Genomic DNA, 18,926 nt, shown 5'->3' with positions numbered 1-18,926 from the left:
GCATTAAAGGGAAAGATGAAACCCTCTGTTTTGAAAAAGTACCCTTAGAATAGATTTACGATTTATCTTAACATGTGAAACTGGATAATATTAAATAGGGGATTTTTTTGACACCTGCAGTACATGTTTGGCTCACTAGGGGGAGCTCGAACACAGCCAAACAAGCAATGCTTTGTTGTGATTGAGTGTTAGAGGTTTGCCTTGTTTATTTATCATAACACGTTCACCTAAAGGCCCACTACATATAACCCTGCATTGTTAATGTTAGTGCTCTCAAACTTAAAACAGATACCGTAAAACCAGGAGATTACTCAAGGAAACTGTGATGGACTTTTCAGTATTTTCTGATATTGTACAGAGTAAAACAATGAATCAATTAATTAATTTTAAAAAAAAGTAATGGGTGGCGTAATCAATCATGAAAATAATCGGTATAGTCCAAGGCCTGATTGTAATAGACTAATAGTTCTGTTAATTTAGCCTGATTGCAGAAAATAATTGTCTTAGTGCTGTTATGTAATGTAATGTATGTGTTTACCAAAATGAACATCATATTATGGGACTGAACATTGACCACTACAATAGCAGAACGGCTGTTTTTTGTTAAATTCCATTAAAGTTGAGACCAGGAATAGATGTTTTGTCCACTAGGGGGAGTCCGAATACAGTTAAACAGCCACTGCTTTGTTGTAATGGAGTTCGGGGTCCTCCTAGTTTATTTATCCCACCAGGTTCACATGTGCTGAACCATCAGCTTTAAATAAAACGCATCCACCTGACAGAATTTCATTGTTTTTATCCTCTTAATGAAACTCAGCCTGTTGTTATGTTGTATGTTTTAACACCTGCCATATGTTCAGCGTTGGCAAAATGTGGCCTGTTATTACATCAGTGGCCTGTTATTACATCATAGTTCTGTTGTTGTGATGTCACTTTTGGTTATTATTACGATTAGTATCATTACTATTGTTAGCAGTATTGTGATTACCGGCCTGTAGCATCTGTAGAAGTACTATTAGTCGGAGCTGATTTATTGACATGCAGAAATCATGCAGTTTTTGCAGGTTTCTCGTGCGTTGGGAGTGAAGCAGGCAGCAGTCGGCTCTTTTGTTCCACGAGCAGATTCAGCGTGTGTGTGTGTGAGTGTGTGTGAGTGGGGGGGGGGGTGTCTTTGGGATACAGCAGAGTCAGTGAGGAGGAGGAGAGAGGGAGGGAGAGAGAGAGAGAGAGAGAGAGAGAGAGGGAGAGGGACAGAGCGGGATGCTGACAGATTCCCGATAGATGGTAAAAATGGCGAAAGCTCGTTCGACCCCAGCGAGCCACCTATCCGTAGCACTGTAGGTCGGAACATGTAGTAGCCTCGCTGAAGCTGGATATCTGTGTGTGTGTGTGGGTTTTTTTATTTTTATTTTTTTTACCTCCATCTATTCACCTCGCGCTGTTTTCTGCAAGTGCTGGAATATTTTCCATAAGTGTTTAGATGGCATCCACAGGGCGCCGACGCCTTGGTCCATGCTTTTTGGGAATACTCCTAAATGCTTTAATCGGTAAGTGGCGTTATGTTGTTACCGGGCTGGAGCGTGGTGCAGCAGGGTGTGTGAGCTCTGTGGAGGACAGCCACTGCTGGTCTGCTGCTCTCCGGAGCACCGTGCGTGCCGCAAGCAGCGAGGAGTGCGCTGCTGACCAGTAACCCTGAACTTGGCCCCTCTCCGGTGTCCGTTGTTACGGCAGTAAATGCCGATGTGAAGACTACTGGAGCCTTGTGCACTGCGGAATTTGTGTCTGGAGGTCACATACGGATACACATCCATATGGTCAAAGTTATGTTTTGTGCATCCTGCAGAACTTGAAATGTCCTCATAGGCTAATTGGTGTTGTTCCATATGCACATGGATGTTCAGGCAGCACCGTAATAATATACGGTAGCCACGTGCAGTATAGTCAGCAGAGTTTCTGGATTGTTTTCATAGTTATTTTCACGTGAACGCCATTAGAAGCATGTGATGAATGTCCCACTGGAAGGTGTCCAGTTAGCGCACTGAGAAAGTCACATTTTTTGCGTTTCAGTAGCTGTGTGCAGGAGGCTCTTAGTGGTCTTGTCTGTTATCAGAAGTGGCTTTCTAATTCTCCTCGTGAGTGCCTTTTAATCATATGTTCCAGTAGGAGCAGGGCCACAGAGTTAGAGCCACTTTCTCCATGTTATTGTTGACCGCATCAGAACTGGAGTGAGGATCGATGTATTGCCGAGTAGGTTTTCACATAAGAGGAATTTGCGTCGGTGTTTTGGTGCATTGTAACAATCATAGCAAGTAGAATTATTTAAAGAAATGTAAGACAAAAAAAATGCTGCAAGTCAAGAAGCATAAATAGAAAACAACGCTGACAATAAAGTTAGGAAAATATTATTAAAAAAAACAATATATACAGTATGTACAGCTTTGTGCAGGAAAGTGCAAAAGTTCACAGTAAGCACTATGAGAATATGTGAAATGTGCAATATAGAAATCCAAAAACATCAAAAAAGATGGTCCCACATGGTCTCAATCCCAGTTTGGACCAAATGCTTTAATACTTGTGAAACTTATTCAACCAGATATTAAGATATTGTAGTTGTACAGGCTTTAAGGCTTTTAAATTGCAATTCGCTGTTGCTTCTGTCTCTTAAAAGTGATCAAAATGTCCTACTACTTAACTCTTCATGCTAACTTTAAAAAGTGTCAGACTTTCACAAGTGAATGGAGTTTAATTTCTTATCTGGGGCTGATCTGAACTAACTAAAGGAGATGGAGTTCTTGGCTGGCCTGTGCAGGACACCACCCCATGGCTGGGCGAACTGACAGTGGTTGTTGCTCTGGGGATAGATTAAAAGACTGTGGTTATTGCCTGCTGGGGAGAATATTTGTACAGATTAAATGTCAAGACTGTCCCTCTCGTCCTTTTCAAATTTTCTTTTTTTGCCCCTTTGTTCCGTATGATAGACAGTTTCTCTCTCTATGTGAGGCCCCTTAATTCAAAGGCAAGAGAGAGTATTGAGTATTTGCAAAGCATACCACACAGGGACCCACAAAGGCCCCCACAGGAATCATAAAGGCTAGTACACAGTGGTTCATAACATGTTCAGTCAGGGGACTGGGAACAAAAACTTCAGAAACACGGCTCTGTGACGGATGTAGTTCCAATTTACCCATCGCATTAAAGAAATGAAGCTCTTTCAAGTGCTTGTCTGCCTCTGATATCAGATTCAGTTTAGATAAAAAAATCGCTTTTTATGACATTTAAAGCAACGCTGATAAGAGTGAAAGAAGCAGTAGGAGGGATATCAATATTATATATCTTACGGTGTGAAGAGCTCAAACTCTGAGGTAAAATGCTGCAAAGCATTCAGAGGACATCATGTGACAGCTTTATGTTACGGACAGGTCATTGTTTGCTTTGAATGGACTAGCCTGTGACTTTACACGACAGGATGAATATGAAGTGAAACGGAAGAAAAATAGACAGAACTTTCACTTAACTTCATGCCTCTTTACACTCCTGAAAGTGTTAACCCAAAGGCACCAGAGTGTGTTTGGTTTGTCACTATTAGGATTTGGACTGTTGTGGAAAAACACTGCAGGTTAATGCTTTGGTGAGACTGTGCAGTGTGTTGATGGTGGGGAAAATGTGGTAAATTCCACAACAGCTGTCCTACGTCTACTATCATGCACAACACATGGACTATTTCTCAGCATTCATGTGTTGCATGTTACTGCTGTAGCCTATATTACTGTCACTGTGTAATCATTACCAAGCTGCTCTCTTAACAGGTGAATATCAGAGTGTGTGAAACTACATGCTCATGAGGAAGCCCAGAAAAAAAAGAGTATTGATTCATAATTTATCAAGCAGAAGCCTAAGAGGGAACTATCAATGCTGCATGCATAGTCCTCCCCCTGGAAATAGAATAAATATTGCTTTTTAGCGAGACACTATGAAAAAATAATAAGTAATAAAACACACCTAATAAAGCTTGTGAGAAAGAGCATGTCGTTCTGTGCGTGCTCTTTTTAATGGCTGATTTATACGGGTGACTCTCTGGTGCTTCATTCACTCACATGTACTGGATCTAAATGCAAATATAGGATTTTTGCTGTCACCTTTAAAAGAATATTTTATACATATTCATCTTTAATACTTCCATGGACAGTTCAGTGACTTCATGGAGGGTAGGTCCACAACTCTCATCCAGTGTACAAAACATCAATCCACAATCAAACAAACCTTACACGATGCTGCAGCGGCCTGTCACAGCAAATGAGACAGGAAATTTGTTTAAAAATTTGTTTTTATCTTTATGTCATGCTGCAACAGATGCATGCTGAGAGAGTAAGGAGAGACAGCACAGTGATTTAGCAATAAAAGACAAATCTACATCCTTAACTCTGGAGTATCCCGTTAACAATATCATATTTAAATGCACTGTGTAGCATTTATAAGCTAAAGCTCTTAAATGAATTCCAAAGCAGCTTTTTCATTGGCTGTCGTATCATATGATGCCAAGCAGCTGTGTTGCTCATGCTGCTGCCTGTAAGCAGCCCGTGGTGTGTCCTAAGCTCACTTAGCTCCATCAGTGGTGCTCGTGTCTGCTAACTGCATCTGTCTGTCGGTAGCTGGTGTGTGATCCTCACTTTACTGTTGCAGCAGTAAACCTTTGTGCCAGCCAGCCACACTTATCTGTCAATAGTAAGCCAGAGCATGAACCACACATAGCCAACACTCGTCTCTGGTCTCACCCGGTAATCCTACATGCTAGTGCGTCTTTCCTCTGTGTGAAAAGAGCATTAGTGTGTGTGTGTGTGTGTGTGTGTGTGTGTGTGTCTCTGCCTCCTTATCTAACCATGAAAATCCACGCCTGTATAGATTCATGTCTGTGAACATGTGTTTTTTGTGGATAGGCGTGCTCTTGCCATCAGTTTCTACAGCTGCGCTCTCCTCTCTGCACACCCTCTGGATGCTCAGCATTCACAGATGACCTGAGCCTAAACCACACACAGTGCAAAGTCTGGCTTTCCCCTCTTCCTTTTTTCCTCTCATCTCCTTTGTCTCATTGGATGTGTCTTATGATTCCAATGCGGTCTTCAAAATGATTGTCTCTGACCTTTTTCACACAGTTGTTTGTAATCTTCTACCCACCCAGAGCTCAGGATTGCATTAGCCAGCCACTCCACCAACATGCTTTATTCATTAGGAAAGCGAAAGCCCACGGACCCTCATACACATTGTTCTAGCTAATGGAAGGAACTCGGATTAATTGAAGTGATGCGGAAGTATATACAGCATCAATAAAGCTGTTTAATCAACTCGAAATCAATGACATTGTAGCACATCGAGCACTGTGCTGTTATTATCCTGCTTGCTGCGAGGCTTGATAACACTGACTGATGTCGTTTGACAGCGTTGAAAGCTGAAAATAAAAAGCCTCCAATGCATTTCAGTCAGTCTATTCAGAGGAAGGTTGAATGTGATGCTTTTATAGGTTTCACATCCTCAAATTTGTCCAAAGGGGTTTTGCTCAGTATGCAATAGTGACTTTACGTTGAGATTTATCCATGTTTTGATCTTAACATGAAGTGTGACTGACTGCGTGTGTGGCTGCAGGCTCTTTGCATACAGTTTTTATTCCTGCTTGCTGCTTCCTGTGTGAAAACATGTGATCTTTGTTGGACCAAAGGAGATGGAGCTCAGTGGGCAGCATCATTTTGGAGAGCAGCAGCCCAGGCAGCGGGATCACCGCCTGCCAGCTAAGGGTTAAATATTTCTCCCACCACCACCCCCTTGTTTTTCACAAGTGGTAGCACTGATGTCTCTCTGGTCCCATGGCCATTTACTTACCGTGCTTGGAGAGTGGGAAAAAACGGGAAGGGGGTTGCACATAAAGAAAGGATACAGAGCGAGAAGAGAGGAAGAGGAAAGATTTCTTGCATTGTGCTCCATATGTGATCTTCACAGAGGAGTGTGTCAATGAATTCCTTGTCTGCACCTAAGGGGAAGTATTTCTTGACTGGAATTTGAGGGATGAAGCAGGAGGTTCACTGTTTTGACCCTTGTGCTCCCCCACACTCCCACCCCCGCCCCCTGCCCTCCCCTGGCCCCCCTTGCACCAGATTCCAGGGCCTGGGGCCGAGACTGGTATTGCTTAGTCCATCAGCAGCTGAAACATGATACCAAGAGAGCCCGCTAAGCTCCTCTTTTATAGTACCAAGTCAGGTCAGGCTGTTTACATCCTTTATTTATTGTTCTCCCTCTGCCTCCTCTTTACCCTCAGAAACCGCAAATATTAAAAAAAAATAATCCGTTCCTCCTTCCATTAATAAGTGGAAATCATCGCTACAAAGAAATATAATTGATCTGGAGCTTTTGGTCACAGAGTATGGTTTTGTGTTTTGTGGTGAAAAGAGAATGCAGCTTGTGACTAAGTTGCTGCCATCAGTTAAACCAGTACTGCACATACAAGGCCATACATGTGTGTTACAAGAGTGCACATGCTGGGTGGGTCTATAGCCTGTGAATTCCCATGTGACTTCAGCCTGGAGGTAGCTCAGTCAAGGCTTTTTATTCACGAGCTGTAAGGCCTGATGAGCTGCTATCAGTGAAATGACACAAGGAGCATTCTTCCTGTTTGTTTAGATGTGAGGGCTGGGGTTTTGTGCCCATATGTTAATGCTCTCAACCCCAGACCCTGCTGCCAATCCTGCAGTCTAAACTTTAAAGGTGATTGTGCATTTGCTGTAAGGGTCCCCAAGAGTCTTTCTGTTGAAATTTAAAGGAAAGTAAATCCACTGAGTTGAGTGGTATTGACGCAAACGTGGTCAATATAGTATCAAGTTGAAAAATGCTTGAATGGACGGGGGTCATGTTTGCAATCCAAACTTGTTTTTTGGAAGAGGGAGCATAATTTGGTACTGTTTGCAATGAGATGTCTCAGGAGAGCAGGGCAGTGCATACAGTAGTACGTTTATATTTAGTTGGAGGCAGATTCTTGTACACATTTGTGTACCTATCTTTATATTGAGGCACAATTCATGCTTTCATTGGATCCTCTCCAGCTGGACTCGAATCAGGGTTGTCATTGTGGTTCATGATCACCATCTTGGCCCCACACAAAACTCAGTGTCCACTTGCCATTTTTTTCTGCATCTGGAGTTTGACCATGACAAGTGAGCAAGCTCCATCTGCTGAGGAATGTGATAAAAAATGCTAAATAAATAACTAACAACACAACTTTGAGATATATATATATAGATAGATATTCTACTGCGAACAAGGTGAAGGAACCTTCGCCCTCGGCTGCATAGTAACCATTTGTGCGTGCATGTCTTTTCAGGTGTGATGTGCGAAGCAGAGCTCTCCTTCACACTGGAGCCCAGCGACATCATCGCTGTACAGGAGCAGCCCCTCATGCTCCACTGCCAGGTGAACGGCATCCCCCCAATTACGACACAGTGGAGGCACAACGGCCTGCTTTTAACTCAGGATCAGCATCACACCACATTCATCAACGGCTCGCTCCTGATCGGTCACTTCCAGAAGACCAAATCGGATGGCTCATCTGACGAGGGCGACTACGAGTGCGTGGCCCAGAATTCTTTTGGGCTGGTGGTCAGCCGCAAGGCTCGTATTCAGGCAGCCAGTAAGTCTCCTCTTTGAGAGTGATGCAGAAGTTTTTTTTTTTCGTTCTATAGTGTGATGGCATGCATTAGCTCAAAACCCAATTAAAGGAATAGTCTGACACATTTGGAATATGCCTATTTGCTTTGTTGCCAAGACTTACAACAGGTGAGAAGATCAGTTCCACTCTTGTTCAACATTCACCCAGTTCGCTTAGCTCAGAATAAAGCATGGAAACAGCTCGCCTGGCTCTGTCCAAAGGTAAAAAACAAGTCTCCACTGGTTGCTTGGCAGCCACACGGTGACAACAAGTTCAGAAAGTCACTCTCCAGATAACCACAATTTATCACTTTCACATTTTGCTCTTTATATGGACTAAACAAACAAGTTGTAGCGTGTTAATTAGTGAGCTTTAAAGACGTTGCCAGGCAGACTGTGTTACCATTGGGCAGAGACACACTAGCTGTTTCCAGTCTTTGTATGAAGCTAAGCTAACCAGCTGCTGGCTTTCAGAGTCAGAGTCTTGTTGTACTGTCCTTTACGTAAATCTCTGCTTTAATTTCATTCAGTTTTCTGAACCAGTATATGTTAGCCAACATGGTTCCACGCAGCCTGGAACACAAGTCGAGTCGCTGTCATTGGCTGCGGTTTGGCCTTGTTTTTTTCAGTTGTCATATTTAAATTCAAAGTGTGTCATCTTGAACTATCTTATTATCTAATTCAATAGTTTGTCTGGACCTAATTGTGCATGTAAGGTCTGAAAAGAAGTCATGCAGAATGCAGATGTGACGCAAGCAGAAGCTGCAACCACAGCCGCTTACTGAAGTTTGATTAAGTTCTGATCTGTGTTCCCGACGAATGTAAACACTGTAATTGAAATATCGCCTTAAGTAATCACATTTCAGTCCAGTCCCAGTCGTCGGGGTATTGCTGTGCTGTTAATGTTGTGAATATCCCTGGCGGTGGAGTCATTTGAATATTCTAATATCATTCTTTCGGTGTAATGAACTTTCTGATGCTCATCTACAGTGCTGCTTAGAAATTCAAGCCTTTGAGTTTAGCATTAACAAGTGTTCATGCTGAGACTCTCCACGCTGCTTTGTAAGAGTGCAATAAGCTCGACGCTACCCAGCAGCCCACTCACTGGAAAAGGCATCGAGGCAGATTTTTCTCTGGCTTGACCACCAGATCTCTTATTTGAAGTGATTCTAGTTCGACATTAAGTTCTCAACATTGTTGCCATGGTTCATTTCCAGCGTTTTTTATTACAGTGAGACAATCGGACTCTCTGCGTTCCACTTTTCGCTTTTCTCTCACACACAAACAGCGTATGTCTCAGCGTACTTTAAATCAAAGGCATCAAGGATGTGCACATTCCTCTGTGGACACGCTGAGATGTTGCAGCAGCAGCTTTAGTGATACTGTACTGTTGCACAAGTTAAGACTTTTTGAGCGCTGTGTTCTGTATATTCTGTAACACAGAGACAGTCAGAGGCTTGCAGAAGCCCGTTAAATCCCAGGCTGTGTGTAGAAAGCATACTGCTGTGCTGTTGTGGCCAATACAGCTTTTCCACTCAGTGGGATAGTGAGGACGTCTCACTGAAGGGAAAAGTCACTTCAGCTCTGTTGCGTGGTGGGTGCTGTCAAACACATGCAACCTTTTAAGGCCTCCCCAAAAGGTCTAACACGTTTTATTATTCTGCATCAGGGACAGGTAATCAAACCCCCCCCCCACACACACACCACCGCCATTGTTTTTATTATGTCAAAGAATTACTTTGATAAAGTGGTAAGAAAGCATGAGGAAAATGAAAATCCAGAGATTTATGAGCACAGAGTTTATGACATGAGCATGGTCCAGAGAAAACAATAGAATTATATTGATGGTTTGTAGTGCTGCAGTGCACAGTGTGTTATATATAGCTTCAATATGTAGTAGCATTCACATTATTTGAAGTCAGTGAGAACAGGGAAGTGCAATGAGAGGATGTGTGCTCGGACTTTAAAAAGTTAATTTATTGAATGCACGGGATAAAATTAGAAATTCATAAAGTACAGAGTTGTGTTGCACTGGAGTCCTCCAGCAATCCAGTCCCCAACCACAAACCACACTGTCCCTCACTAATCTGTTCCACTAGTGACTGAAATCCATGGTAAAGGTTACAAATGATGAGATAATCACACATCATTTGAAGGTGGTGGAAAGTAATTGTGCCTCACGGATTAATCTTTCAGTGCACTATTCGGCAAATTCGTTTTTTAATTCAAGGGTTCAATATTGTATGAGCATGAAAAATTAAGAATTATGCAACTGTAGAGCAAAGCCCCGTCACTCAGCTGTTATACAGTGAATACAAATTTAATCTCACTGATGAACCTGACCTAAAGCACACCTCAGGTTCAGAATCATGCAGGGTGCAAATCCTCTGTTTTGTCTGGGCTTTCATTCTTGTATTGATTAGGAAGGAACTGATGGATTACTGAAAGTCACATTCTGAGCGCTGACCTCCGACCTTTTGGGTTGTGTTGAGGAGATTTATGACCAGGAGTTGAATGAGTTACGGCTCTGCTACAATGATGCTCTGTGTCTCCTTAATGGAGTCTCACTTCTATCAAAGCTGCAGGTAGCCATGACTGAAAATAATCCTCCAGAAATCCTTCAAAGACACTCATGAGATTGGACCCTCTGGCTGTAAAATACCCCCATGTTAGCCATCACTGCACACGAATGCTCTCTGTATTGTGTAAGATTTGCCAGAAAAAGTGATGTTGGCATTTCACTGTAAGTTTGACCATGTTTTGTTTGCAGTGCATGAAAAATGCCTGAAAATGCCTTTTAGAAGTGAGATTAATGAGGCTTTCATTGCACCATTAGTTGTGGTAGTTTATTTATACCTAAGTTATAACTGTAGGCACGACAGCTTTCTTTGTTTCTGTTTGGCTGCCTTGGGAAGGTTTTGTATTGTACATTCAGAAAAATCATCCTTCAGTGCTCAGCTTCTTGCGATCCTCAGCCTCCAGGCTCCTGCAGGCGCCTGCTCAGCACAGAAGTGTTCCCCTGTTGATCAAGCCTCAATTTGTCAAACTGTTATGTTTAAGGTCTTAATAAGGTTTTAAAAGGAGCTTAATCTTTGAGGTGAAGTGTATTCTACAGAGACTTGGACAATCGCTGGTCCGTTTCATCCTCTCTTGCTCCGCGCTGGACATAAATGATTCAGGACAAAGTTTTTTCATTTCGTTTATGAAGAGAAATGACCCAAAACAAGTCAACGCGTCGCTTACAAAGATCAGTGACTAGTGTTTGTTTCTTTTTCTGTTCCAACTGTTTGTTAATGTTGGTGCTCTCTTTGTGTTTTTGAGGTAATTTGCTGTGTTATAGTCCCTCTTACAACAGAGCTCTGACTTGTACCACTGTGATGCAATGGGTGGTGTGATTACTGAAGCCTCTTTATAGCCCTCTCAGTGGATAAAGCCTCCATCTTACCCTCCACACTACCTTCCTCCATAAATTTCACTTTTTACTTGCTTGACAACCATTCGTGTGAGCTCACTGTCGGGGGCTGGTGTAGGACGGACTCCCCGTTGTCCCTCTAAATCGCCGGTTGGTCCAGGAAACTCTTTTTCCTCCTAAATGTTATCTCTTTGATGGTCGGTTTCTTTCTCTCCATCTCTCTCTCTTTCCTCAGTTTCTCTTGGACCTCCTCATTAGCTTACATTCAGGAAGCTTTTCATCATTTGGATGAATGACAAGCCTGGTACAGTGGGCCCGGCCAGGGCTCCTGCCCCTCCCCCACAGCACACCAGCGTCACCAGGCAACACACCACAAAAGCCCCCCTGTTACAAAATAGCTTTTAGGATCAATTGAAATGACTTGCTTTTGTCTGTTTGTCTGGAATTAATTGGAAAGAGTTGAGGCTTTGTTCGGAAATAATTTATTTTTTTTCCCCAGTCCCATTCATAGGAGGGGACTGCAATTGACCTCAGGAACCATTGGAAAAGATTTGCAAACACAATATGAAGTGTGAAAAGGCAATGTCAGTGCAAACATGAGTAAACTAAAAACAAGAGTAGTAAAAAATGCAACAAATGCCGTTATAATATCTGTACATTTTATGTGATATTCATTTTATGGACCACTTCAGTTTAGATATAGAGCCCTTGGCTGCTGCATGATAATTTCTACCTTGTTTAATTCTGAGGTCTCTGTGGTGAATTGTCCTGCCGTTATAATAGTGGGCTCCTGAATGAGACTTTAATGAAAAAGAGGAACCCAGGGGGCTGTAAAGGATGAAATCGGAGAAGACAGAGGATGCCTGTAAAAGTGTCTCAGTTTATACCCATGCCTCTCATTTGTGTGAATTCAACTCCTTTCAGGGATGTAAAAGTAAATAAGTGGATGTCGACCACTGAGTCTGATAAAAACTGCACGTTTCTGGCCGAAGATGAGAAGTTGCCACATTTCAAAGCTTTGTGGATGGCTTACGACGTGCACCTTCTCAGACAGATAGTGAGAGTGATTTATGTGCGGCTCATGTGAGTTTACGTGAGTGTGTGCGTACGTGTGCGAGCGCGTGTGTTTGGAGGGTCGGCGGTGGCTCTCCATCACCCTCCGACCTTCCTGTCCCCACCCCTTTCATGGCCTCCTGCCTGGGTGAGTGCTGAAGCGCCATCCCTACATCTCCTCGTAGCTCCCTTTGTCTGCCAGCCAAACCCCGCCCTCAGCCAGTCCCCCTCCTACCCCGGCTCGTCTCTGCTCGCTCTCCACGAAGTCATCTCTCTGTCATATAGATTAGTCAACTAAATGGGTGTTTTGACATTTAAACATAAACCCTTGTAGTGTTTTCTATTAATCCTCGCAAAATGAACATCATTTCATCAAGAAGAAAGCATTAACTTCATCTATCGTGATTTTTGAGGGAAAATCATGTGCTATTGCCATTTTATGCCACAAAACAAACAGGGAATATTCATCCCTGTAATCCTCTCGCTCATATCATTCTTCTCATTGATATTCCTGTCTTGAAACCATCACACAGTAGTAGTGCATACAGACATGGCCTCTGACTGCCCTCTTCCTTCCTTTGGGCAGGTATGTGGCTAATGTTAAATCAGTGTTCCCTCCCGCTGTGTGGTCAGCACCCCTCCATCTGTCCACCAGTGTGTCAGAGGGATTGAGGAAGAAACGGCTTTTTTTTTCTTTTTTTTCTGTACCGACGAGGCGGGCTCTGAGAGCTCTGACCTCTCTTGTGTAATCACACTAGAAACCGGTTTATTACTGTACACCTGCAGACAAAATACTACCATCGCATTGCCTGATTACGTGTGCTCTGTTTGAGTTGATTGATAATTGGCAACAATGAATAAGAGATTTTATTACTTGTCTTAGAATAGAGGCTTTTCAGAATTGGTTCAGAGTGGGTCCTTTTCCGATGCGCTCCATGATTATATACAAGCAAAGGCAAGGGTAAATAACTGCAAATCTCATTGTATCTGTCTCTCTCGCTCTGGCTCTCTCTCTCTCTCTCTCTCTCTCTCTCTCTCTCTCTCTCTCTCTCTCTCTCTCTCTCTCTCTCGCTCTTGCATGCCTGTAAAGAAGCTGGTTGTCCTCCATGTTTTTTTTTTTTCTTCCTTTTTGTCAGGGAACTGAATAAACAGCAATACAGAATGCCCCTAATGCCAACCCTGGATATTTGCTTTGACAAATGCTTAAGCTCGTCCAACTCTGCTGTGGAGAAAGGGCAGGAATCCCTATTATTTCTGAAGATGGCACGTCAGTGACCTTGAAGCAGTGGAAAATCACCAAGGGATCCAATACTATTCCCATACTGCCCGTAGTATGCCTTATTGTCTTAGTTTGCTCTATGTCTTTATACTGTAAAAGACAATGTAAAATTGGGTTTTGGTTAGATTTCCAAACCAATTAAGACATTTTAGTCACTTCTTAAATAATTACTAATAAAATATTTATCAAATACATTATCTACTATTTATATTTTTTGACTATTGGTTATGCAGCATGGTTGGACACACAAAAGGCCCTGCACCCTAACTTGCTTTGCAGAATTACATTCATTTAATCTTCCCTATCTCCAGATGTTAGGAATGAAAAGCTAATACAGCTAAATCAAGAGCACAATTGTTGCAAGTGTCCTTATATGTTGAGCTATGCTGACAGGACTTCAGCCATGCACAGAGCACAGATATATGTGGAGAGTTGATGTTAGATGGGAGTTGCTTCATAAGACTGTATGAGGCATGAGCTTCTGTGCAAAGCAGAGCTTCTGTGCAAAGCAGAGCGGGCACCCTTATGCTCTAAAAATATCTGCTTGTGTAAACAACATCACTTGGCAAATCACGCCACTAAACAGAGGAAGGGATACTGCAGCGGTGAAACAGCTGGGTGATGGAAATACTGACCTGCTCAAATAGGCATTTTGCTTATTCCTCCAGGCGCACTGTCTTCATGTTTGACATGACTTTAATCCTATTTCTGTCTTCCATAGTGTGATATAACACTTTGTTTGTTCATATAGCCCAGAATCATGCCAAAGTGCTTTTTACATAAAGGGAAAATACGCCATACATACTTACATACATACCCAATGCATACCTACACACATACATGGAAAACACATACAATTTAGAGCAAGTACGATAAGTTGGTGGGCTGCATTTAAACTTAAACCAACTAAAAATAGATCTTTTAAACCCACAGAGTCATGAAGAAGAAAACAGATTGGAAAATAACAAGCAAGCTGACGTTTAGTGCTGAAACCAAAAAGAAAAAGCTTGGTACCTGGATTAGATACTCGGGCATTGTTTGCATAACAGTGAAAATCTATGTGTAGATTGTGCTGTATGGAAGGAAAGGAAAGGGACCCAGAATTAAACCCTGAGGGGCCCCACATGGAATAATGATGGAGACTGATATTGAAATATCTAGAGATTGAACGACTTCTGTCTTATATGCAAGAGTCGATCCAGATTAAGTCCATGCAGGACTACGCCAGTCCAAAAAATACGAAAGTAGATGTTTTAGTTGTATTTGTTTAAAGTGAATGGAATCAGAAGATGTTCCTTCAGTTTCTGCTGATCAGTGATCAGTGTCTTCCCTCTCTTACTGCTACTCATTTGCTGCTTATACGATACTTATCCTTTAATATAATGCAGTAAAAGCTGCAGTGGTTGTACAGCGTTTTTTCCCTTTCAAATTATGATGTGCATATGTCTTTTTCAATTCAAATTATTTTTAAAATGTGCTGATAAAGAGATGAAATATCAACACATCTGCTGTAGCTCATCACTGAAAAGGTGAGAAAAAATGTGAAACATGAGAAAATAACTGCTGGTCCTGGCTTGGAGTCATTTTCTATTGGCGTGATTAATTCTTAATCTTCAAACATCTTTTATTCCTTTTATTGGTGAATTTCATATATCTAGCAGACATATTTAGCTCGTATCTGAATCAGCTTAAAATGCACGAGCAAACTTTGACCCTGTCGTTGCAGGATGCTCCCTCCTGCCCCTCTGCCAGCTTTCCTGGCAGCTGCTCTCATCTGCTGTGTACACACTGTAGCTGATCATCCAGATAATACCTATTCAGATGATGTCTTTTTATTTCTTTGTCACACAAAGCAGTGTTAACTTTGGAAAACGCTCAACTCGGATGGACAGGAATCATATTTTCAGGAAGTTAAATAGCTTGCTGGGTCGATTCTGACAATGCTACCAAGTTGTTGTATTGGATTGTTGTTTTTTGACAGTGTGATGAGTTTAAAGTGAACAAAGCATCTAAGCTTTGCTGTTCAACTACACAAGGGTCATCTTAGGTCTTAGTTGAAATTCAAGTTCATTGTTTGCCCGCTTGTTTGTGCAGCATGTGTGTGTTTGTCTGTGTGTTGGTCTCCGGATGTCCCTGGACCACCCGAGCTATTCTCAAACAAACAAATGAAAAGGGGGCCTAAAATTCCTTCTACCTACTTTTAAGGCTCGTGGGAGGAATTCCTCAGTAATAGAGGTGAAAGGTGAAAGGAAGGAGAGCAGAGGCCGGGCCAAAGGTTGGACAGGGTGGACCAGTCTCCAAATGTCAAGCTTTATAATCTGTACACAGCATTCTTGCATTATTTTGAACTTGACAAATCCAGTCTGATCTCCTCTTCAGGAGTTTTGTCTGTGCCAAGCATGTGTTAATGATGAATCCTGTGTTTTCATGCCATTATTAAGTGTCGTTCATCATCGTCTTTTCGTCAATGGTTGCTTGGAAAAGAATGTTTGAATTTTAGTCCTTGTCCAGTGAAAACTCTTCTCTACAGTCCCCACTTCCTGTTGTTGTCCTACGTCGTGTTAAGATCAAAATGAGGATGTGGTGTAGGTTAAGATCAGGCAACAGGCAATCACAAGGATATGTGTGTGTATGTGTGTGTATGTGTGTGTGTGTGTGTGTGTGCGTGTTGAGTGTGTATGTTGGTGTTCCCATGATTCCAGGCTTCACTAGGGGCTTTGCCAGCTCTCAGCACTGCCCCGTCACCGCGCTTCACTACACTTAACAGAGCCTTTATGGCCAGATTGTGCAGTTAAAAGCCTTTACGGGGTCTGCACCATCCACCAATAAAAACACCAAAACTCCCTCTTCCTGTCTTCTCCTTTGGCAGACATTTTGTTTTGCATGTGTGAAAATGTGTAATAAGGACAAAGACAGACAGGAGGTGGAGCCAGCAGTGGACATTAGTTAGTTTTATTAGTAGCGGAGATAATGGTAAACACGATCGTGCTGTCTTATAACGTGATCGCCCCCACAGACGCAAACAAACACCGAGCCCCTCAGCCCAGTTTTGCATTTTGTTTCAGCAAGGATCAAGAAATCTCTGTGGCGGCCAATAAGCAGAAGAGTCGGAGACAAAGGCCAGTCAGTGATGGGCAGGCTGCGGCTCTCCTGTGGGCCTCAGCTACCTCTCCCTTCTCTAGCCTGTGTGTTTGTGTGTGTTGGGGTACCTCTCGGAGCTGAGCAGCACCATTGTTAGTGGTGAAATGCAGGGCAGTGGAGTGGCTGGGAACAGGCAGAGGCTGTGGAGATGTGCAGCCTCTGGTGGCTCTGCTTTGTGCCGGTGGCCTGAGCGTTTGTTCTCCTGACCGACTCAGCTAGCTGTGGCTGAGGCCCCCTTTTGTCGCTGCTGACTCTGGGTGGGTGTGTTTCCCCTTGCGCCCTCCCTCCCCCTTCTTCTCCCTCTGTTTCAGCATTGACTGAGAAATAGAGGGGTCAGAGGTCATGAGGGGCTGGACGATGGAGAGGGGGGTTTATCTGGGAAACTGTGACCTTTTTGTGTGCACTAGGGCAGAATACCCCTCCCCCTTTTTTTATTCTCCTCCCATTACGTTTCCCCTCCTCCAATGTTCAGCCTCCTGCTCATTCCCCACTGGAGACCCTTGCCCCGGTCTGATGGCCCCGGGCAGTGGCAGTGACCTTGGCTTTGGCCGTGAAATAAGGTGGTTCAAAACCTGCCACAGCATCACAGCTCTACCTCTGCCCTTTGCCAAACAAGCAACGCAGCAGCCTGCAACAGCAAAACAAGCACATTTTCATTCACTCAGAAAGGACATTTATTTGTCTCTGTCACGTGTATTCTGTTTCTTTCCACAAAGGCTTAACATGTAATGTTTGTGAATAGTCAGTTCTATAGAACAATGCACTTCTTAACCTCCATTTACTGCTGTTATTTTCAGACGTGTTCCATACAATACATGACTAGATGATTGATTGATGAAGGACTTGACTTGAAGGAATGCGTGGCAGTATTTCACTTTCTTGACATAATTGACATTGACATGGATTGACTGCATACAGCATCTCCTAAGTCCTGTCCTCAGTGTAGACTTCCCACCTTTGTGCACTATCATAAGTTGCTGTTGGAAGGTGTATTTTTCGCTTTTGGTGAAGACTAACGGGCACTTGTATACAGGGAACAATGAGTGTGGACAAGGACTGGACTGTGAGAGATTGTGGGAGGAAATTATTGAATGGGTATAGCTTTACAAATCACCTTCAAATCAAATTCTGAAATTCAAGATGTATTGTAAAAACATGAAGTCATCACTGAAGTGAAAAATAGCCTTTACTCTGTTTCCTCTGTAGCTGTCACATAGGGACAGAGCACCTGAAGTGTTTGGGGTTAAAAGCCTGTCAGGCTCCACTGTGTGTGGAGTCGGTCACCAGGGATAAAATGAATTCCACAGGAACCAATTAGAAGAGGTTGCTGCTGGCATAGGATGAAAGATTTCTGGGATGGCTAATTTCCTCCTGACAACCTGTTTGGAATCCCCTTCGTTTTGTTATCACGCATCACTTTAAGGAATCTAATGAGTCGCAAAATGTACAGTTCAAGAGGCTTTTATTTCAGTGTTTTATGACAAATTATTACATCATTCAGTGTTGTACTTTTATAAATTATGACTTAAGAATGGAAAAAGTAGTTTTCTGTCATTTAGAGTGGTCTCTTATCAGCATAAACTGGACAAAATCAGTGTTTTACAGTGTCAAACAACCACTGATTATGAAGAAGACCTGCAGTCAGTCCATATTAGACAGTCCCTCATGTCAGCATCTTAACTGATTATCCTCAGGTTTTGGACTTGGTTGGACCAAACAAGACATTTTAAAGTCATCTTGGGCTATAGGAAATTGCTATCAACATGATACAACATACAGTTTTACATCTAATGTAAAAGTGTATGTGACCTCACAGCATTAATTTGAGTGATTAGAGATAAGCTGCCATCTGTTAAGCAGGCAGGGGTAGATGAAAGTGGAGAGAGTTAGGGAGTAAAATAGATGGAGCATGTGTCGGTGGTCTCAAATGATCTCTGGGCCCCTCTGGCTCTGGAGACTGGACCTTGAACCAGGAAGGAACATTCCATTCCGATGCTGTGCCGCGACCTCCTGACCTCGGCAGCTTTGTTTCAAGGGCAGCTTTCGACAGGCAGCAAGATGCAACGAAACAGGGGCGGGCTTGCCCAGCTCAAAGAAGCACGGCTCTGCCGTTAGAACATGCCGGAAAACTGCTCCCCTGACCCCGCACTCGTAATTCCTCACTGTAACATGCACATTACCTACGCTTAACATCAAATAAATGCACCGAGAGGGACGTGTGCACAGTCTGCCCCGGGCTCGTGGTCAGAAACGGTACATACAAAAAACAGCAATTAATGTGCAGTGTGCATTCCCTCAACTCATAGACATGTGACTGAGGTCTTTTTTTTCTCTCTGAGGCAGCATTAAAACATT

The 18,926-nt window shown here is 42.9% G+C and overlaps 1 protein-coding gene across 2 annotated transcripts in view; it reads left to right on the top strand.

Moving 5' to 3' along the window:
* Window positions 1-1,253: 1,253 nt before the first annotated feature.
* The window catches only part of igdcc3 (immunoglobulin superfamily, DCC subclass, member 3), a 54,538-nt gene continuing 36,865 nt past the window's right edge, over window positions 1,254-18,926 (top strand). Inside the window, exons 1-2 of one of the 2 annotated variants that reach the window (XM_076729496.1) lie at window positions 1,254-1,547; window positions 7,364-7,669. In XM_076729496.1, coding sequence (XP_076585611.1) covers window positions 1,481-1,547; window positions 7,364-7,669 — 373 coding nt within the window. In that variant the 5' untranslated portion in view covers window positions 1,254-1,480. The remainder of the gene's footprint in view (window positions 1,548-7,363; window positions 7,670-18,926) is intronic. The other variant, XM_076729488.1, reaches the window with a different exon arrangement.

This window comes from Chaetodon auriga, chromosome 1 (genome assembly GCF_051107435.1).
Source record: "Chaetodon auriga isolate fChaAug3 chromosome 1, fChaAug3.hap1, whole genome shotgun sequence".
Taxonomy (NCBI): Eukaryota; Metazoa; Chordata; class Actinopteri; order Chaetodontiformes; family Chaetodontidae; genus Chaetodon; species Chaetodon auriga.
Note: the sequence above shows the minus strand (reverse complement) of the source record. Positions and strands in the feature narration are given on the sequence as shown.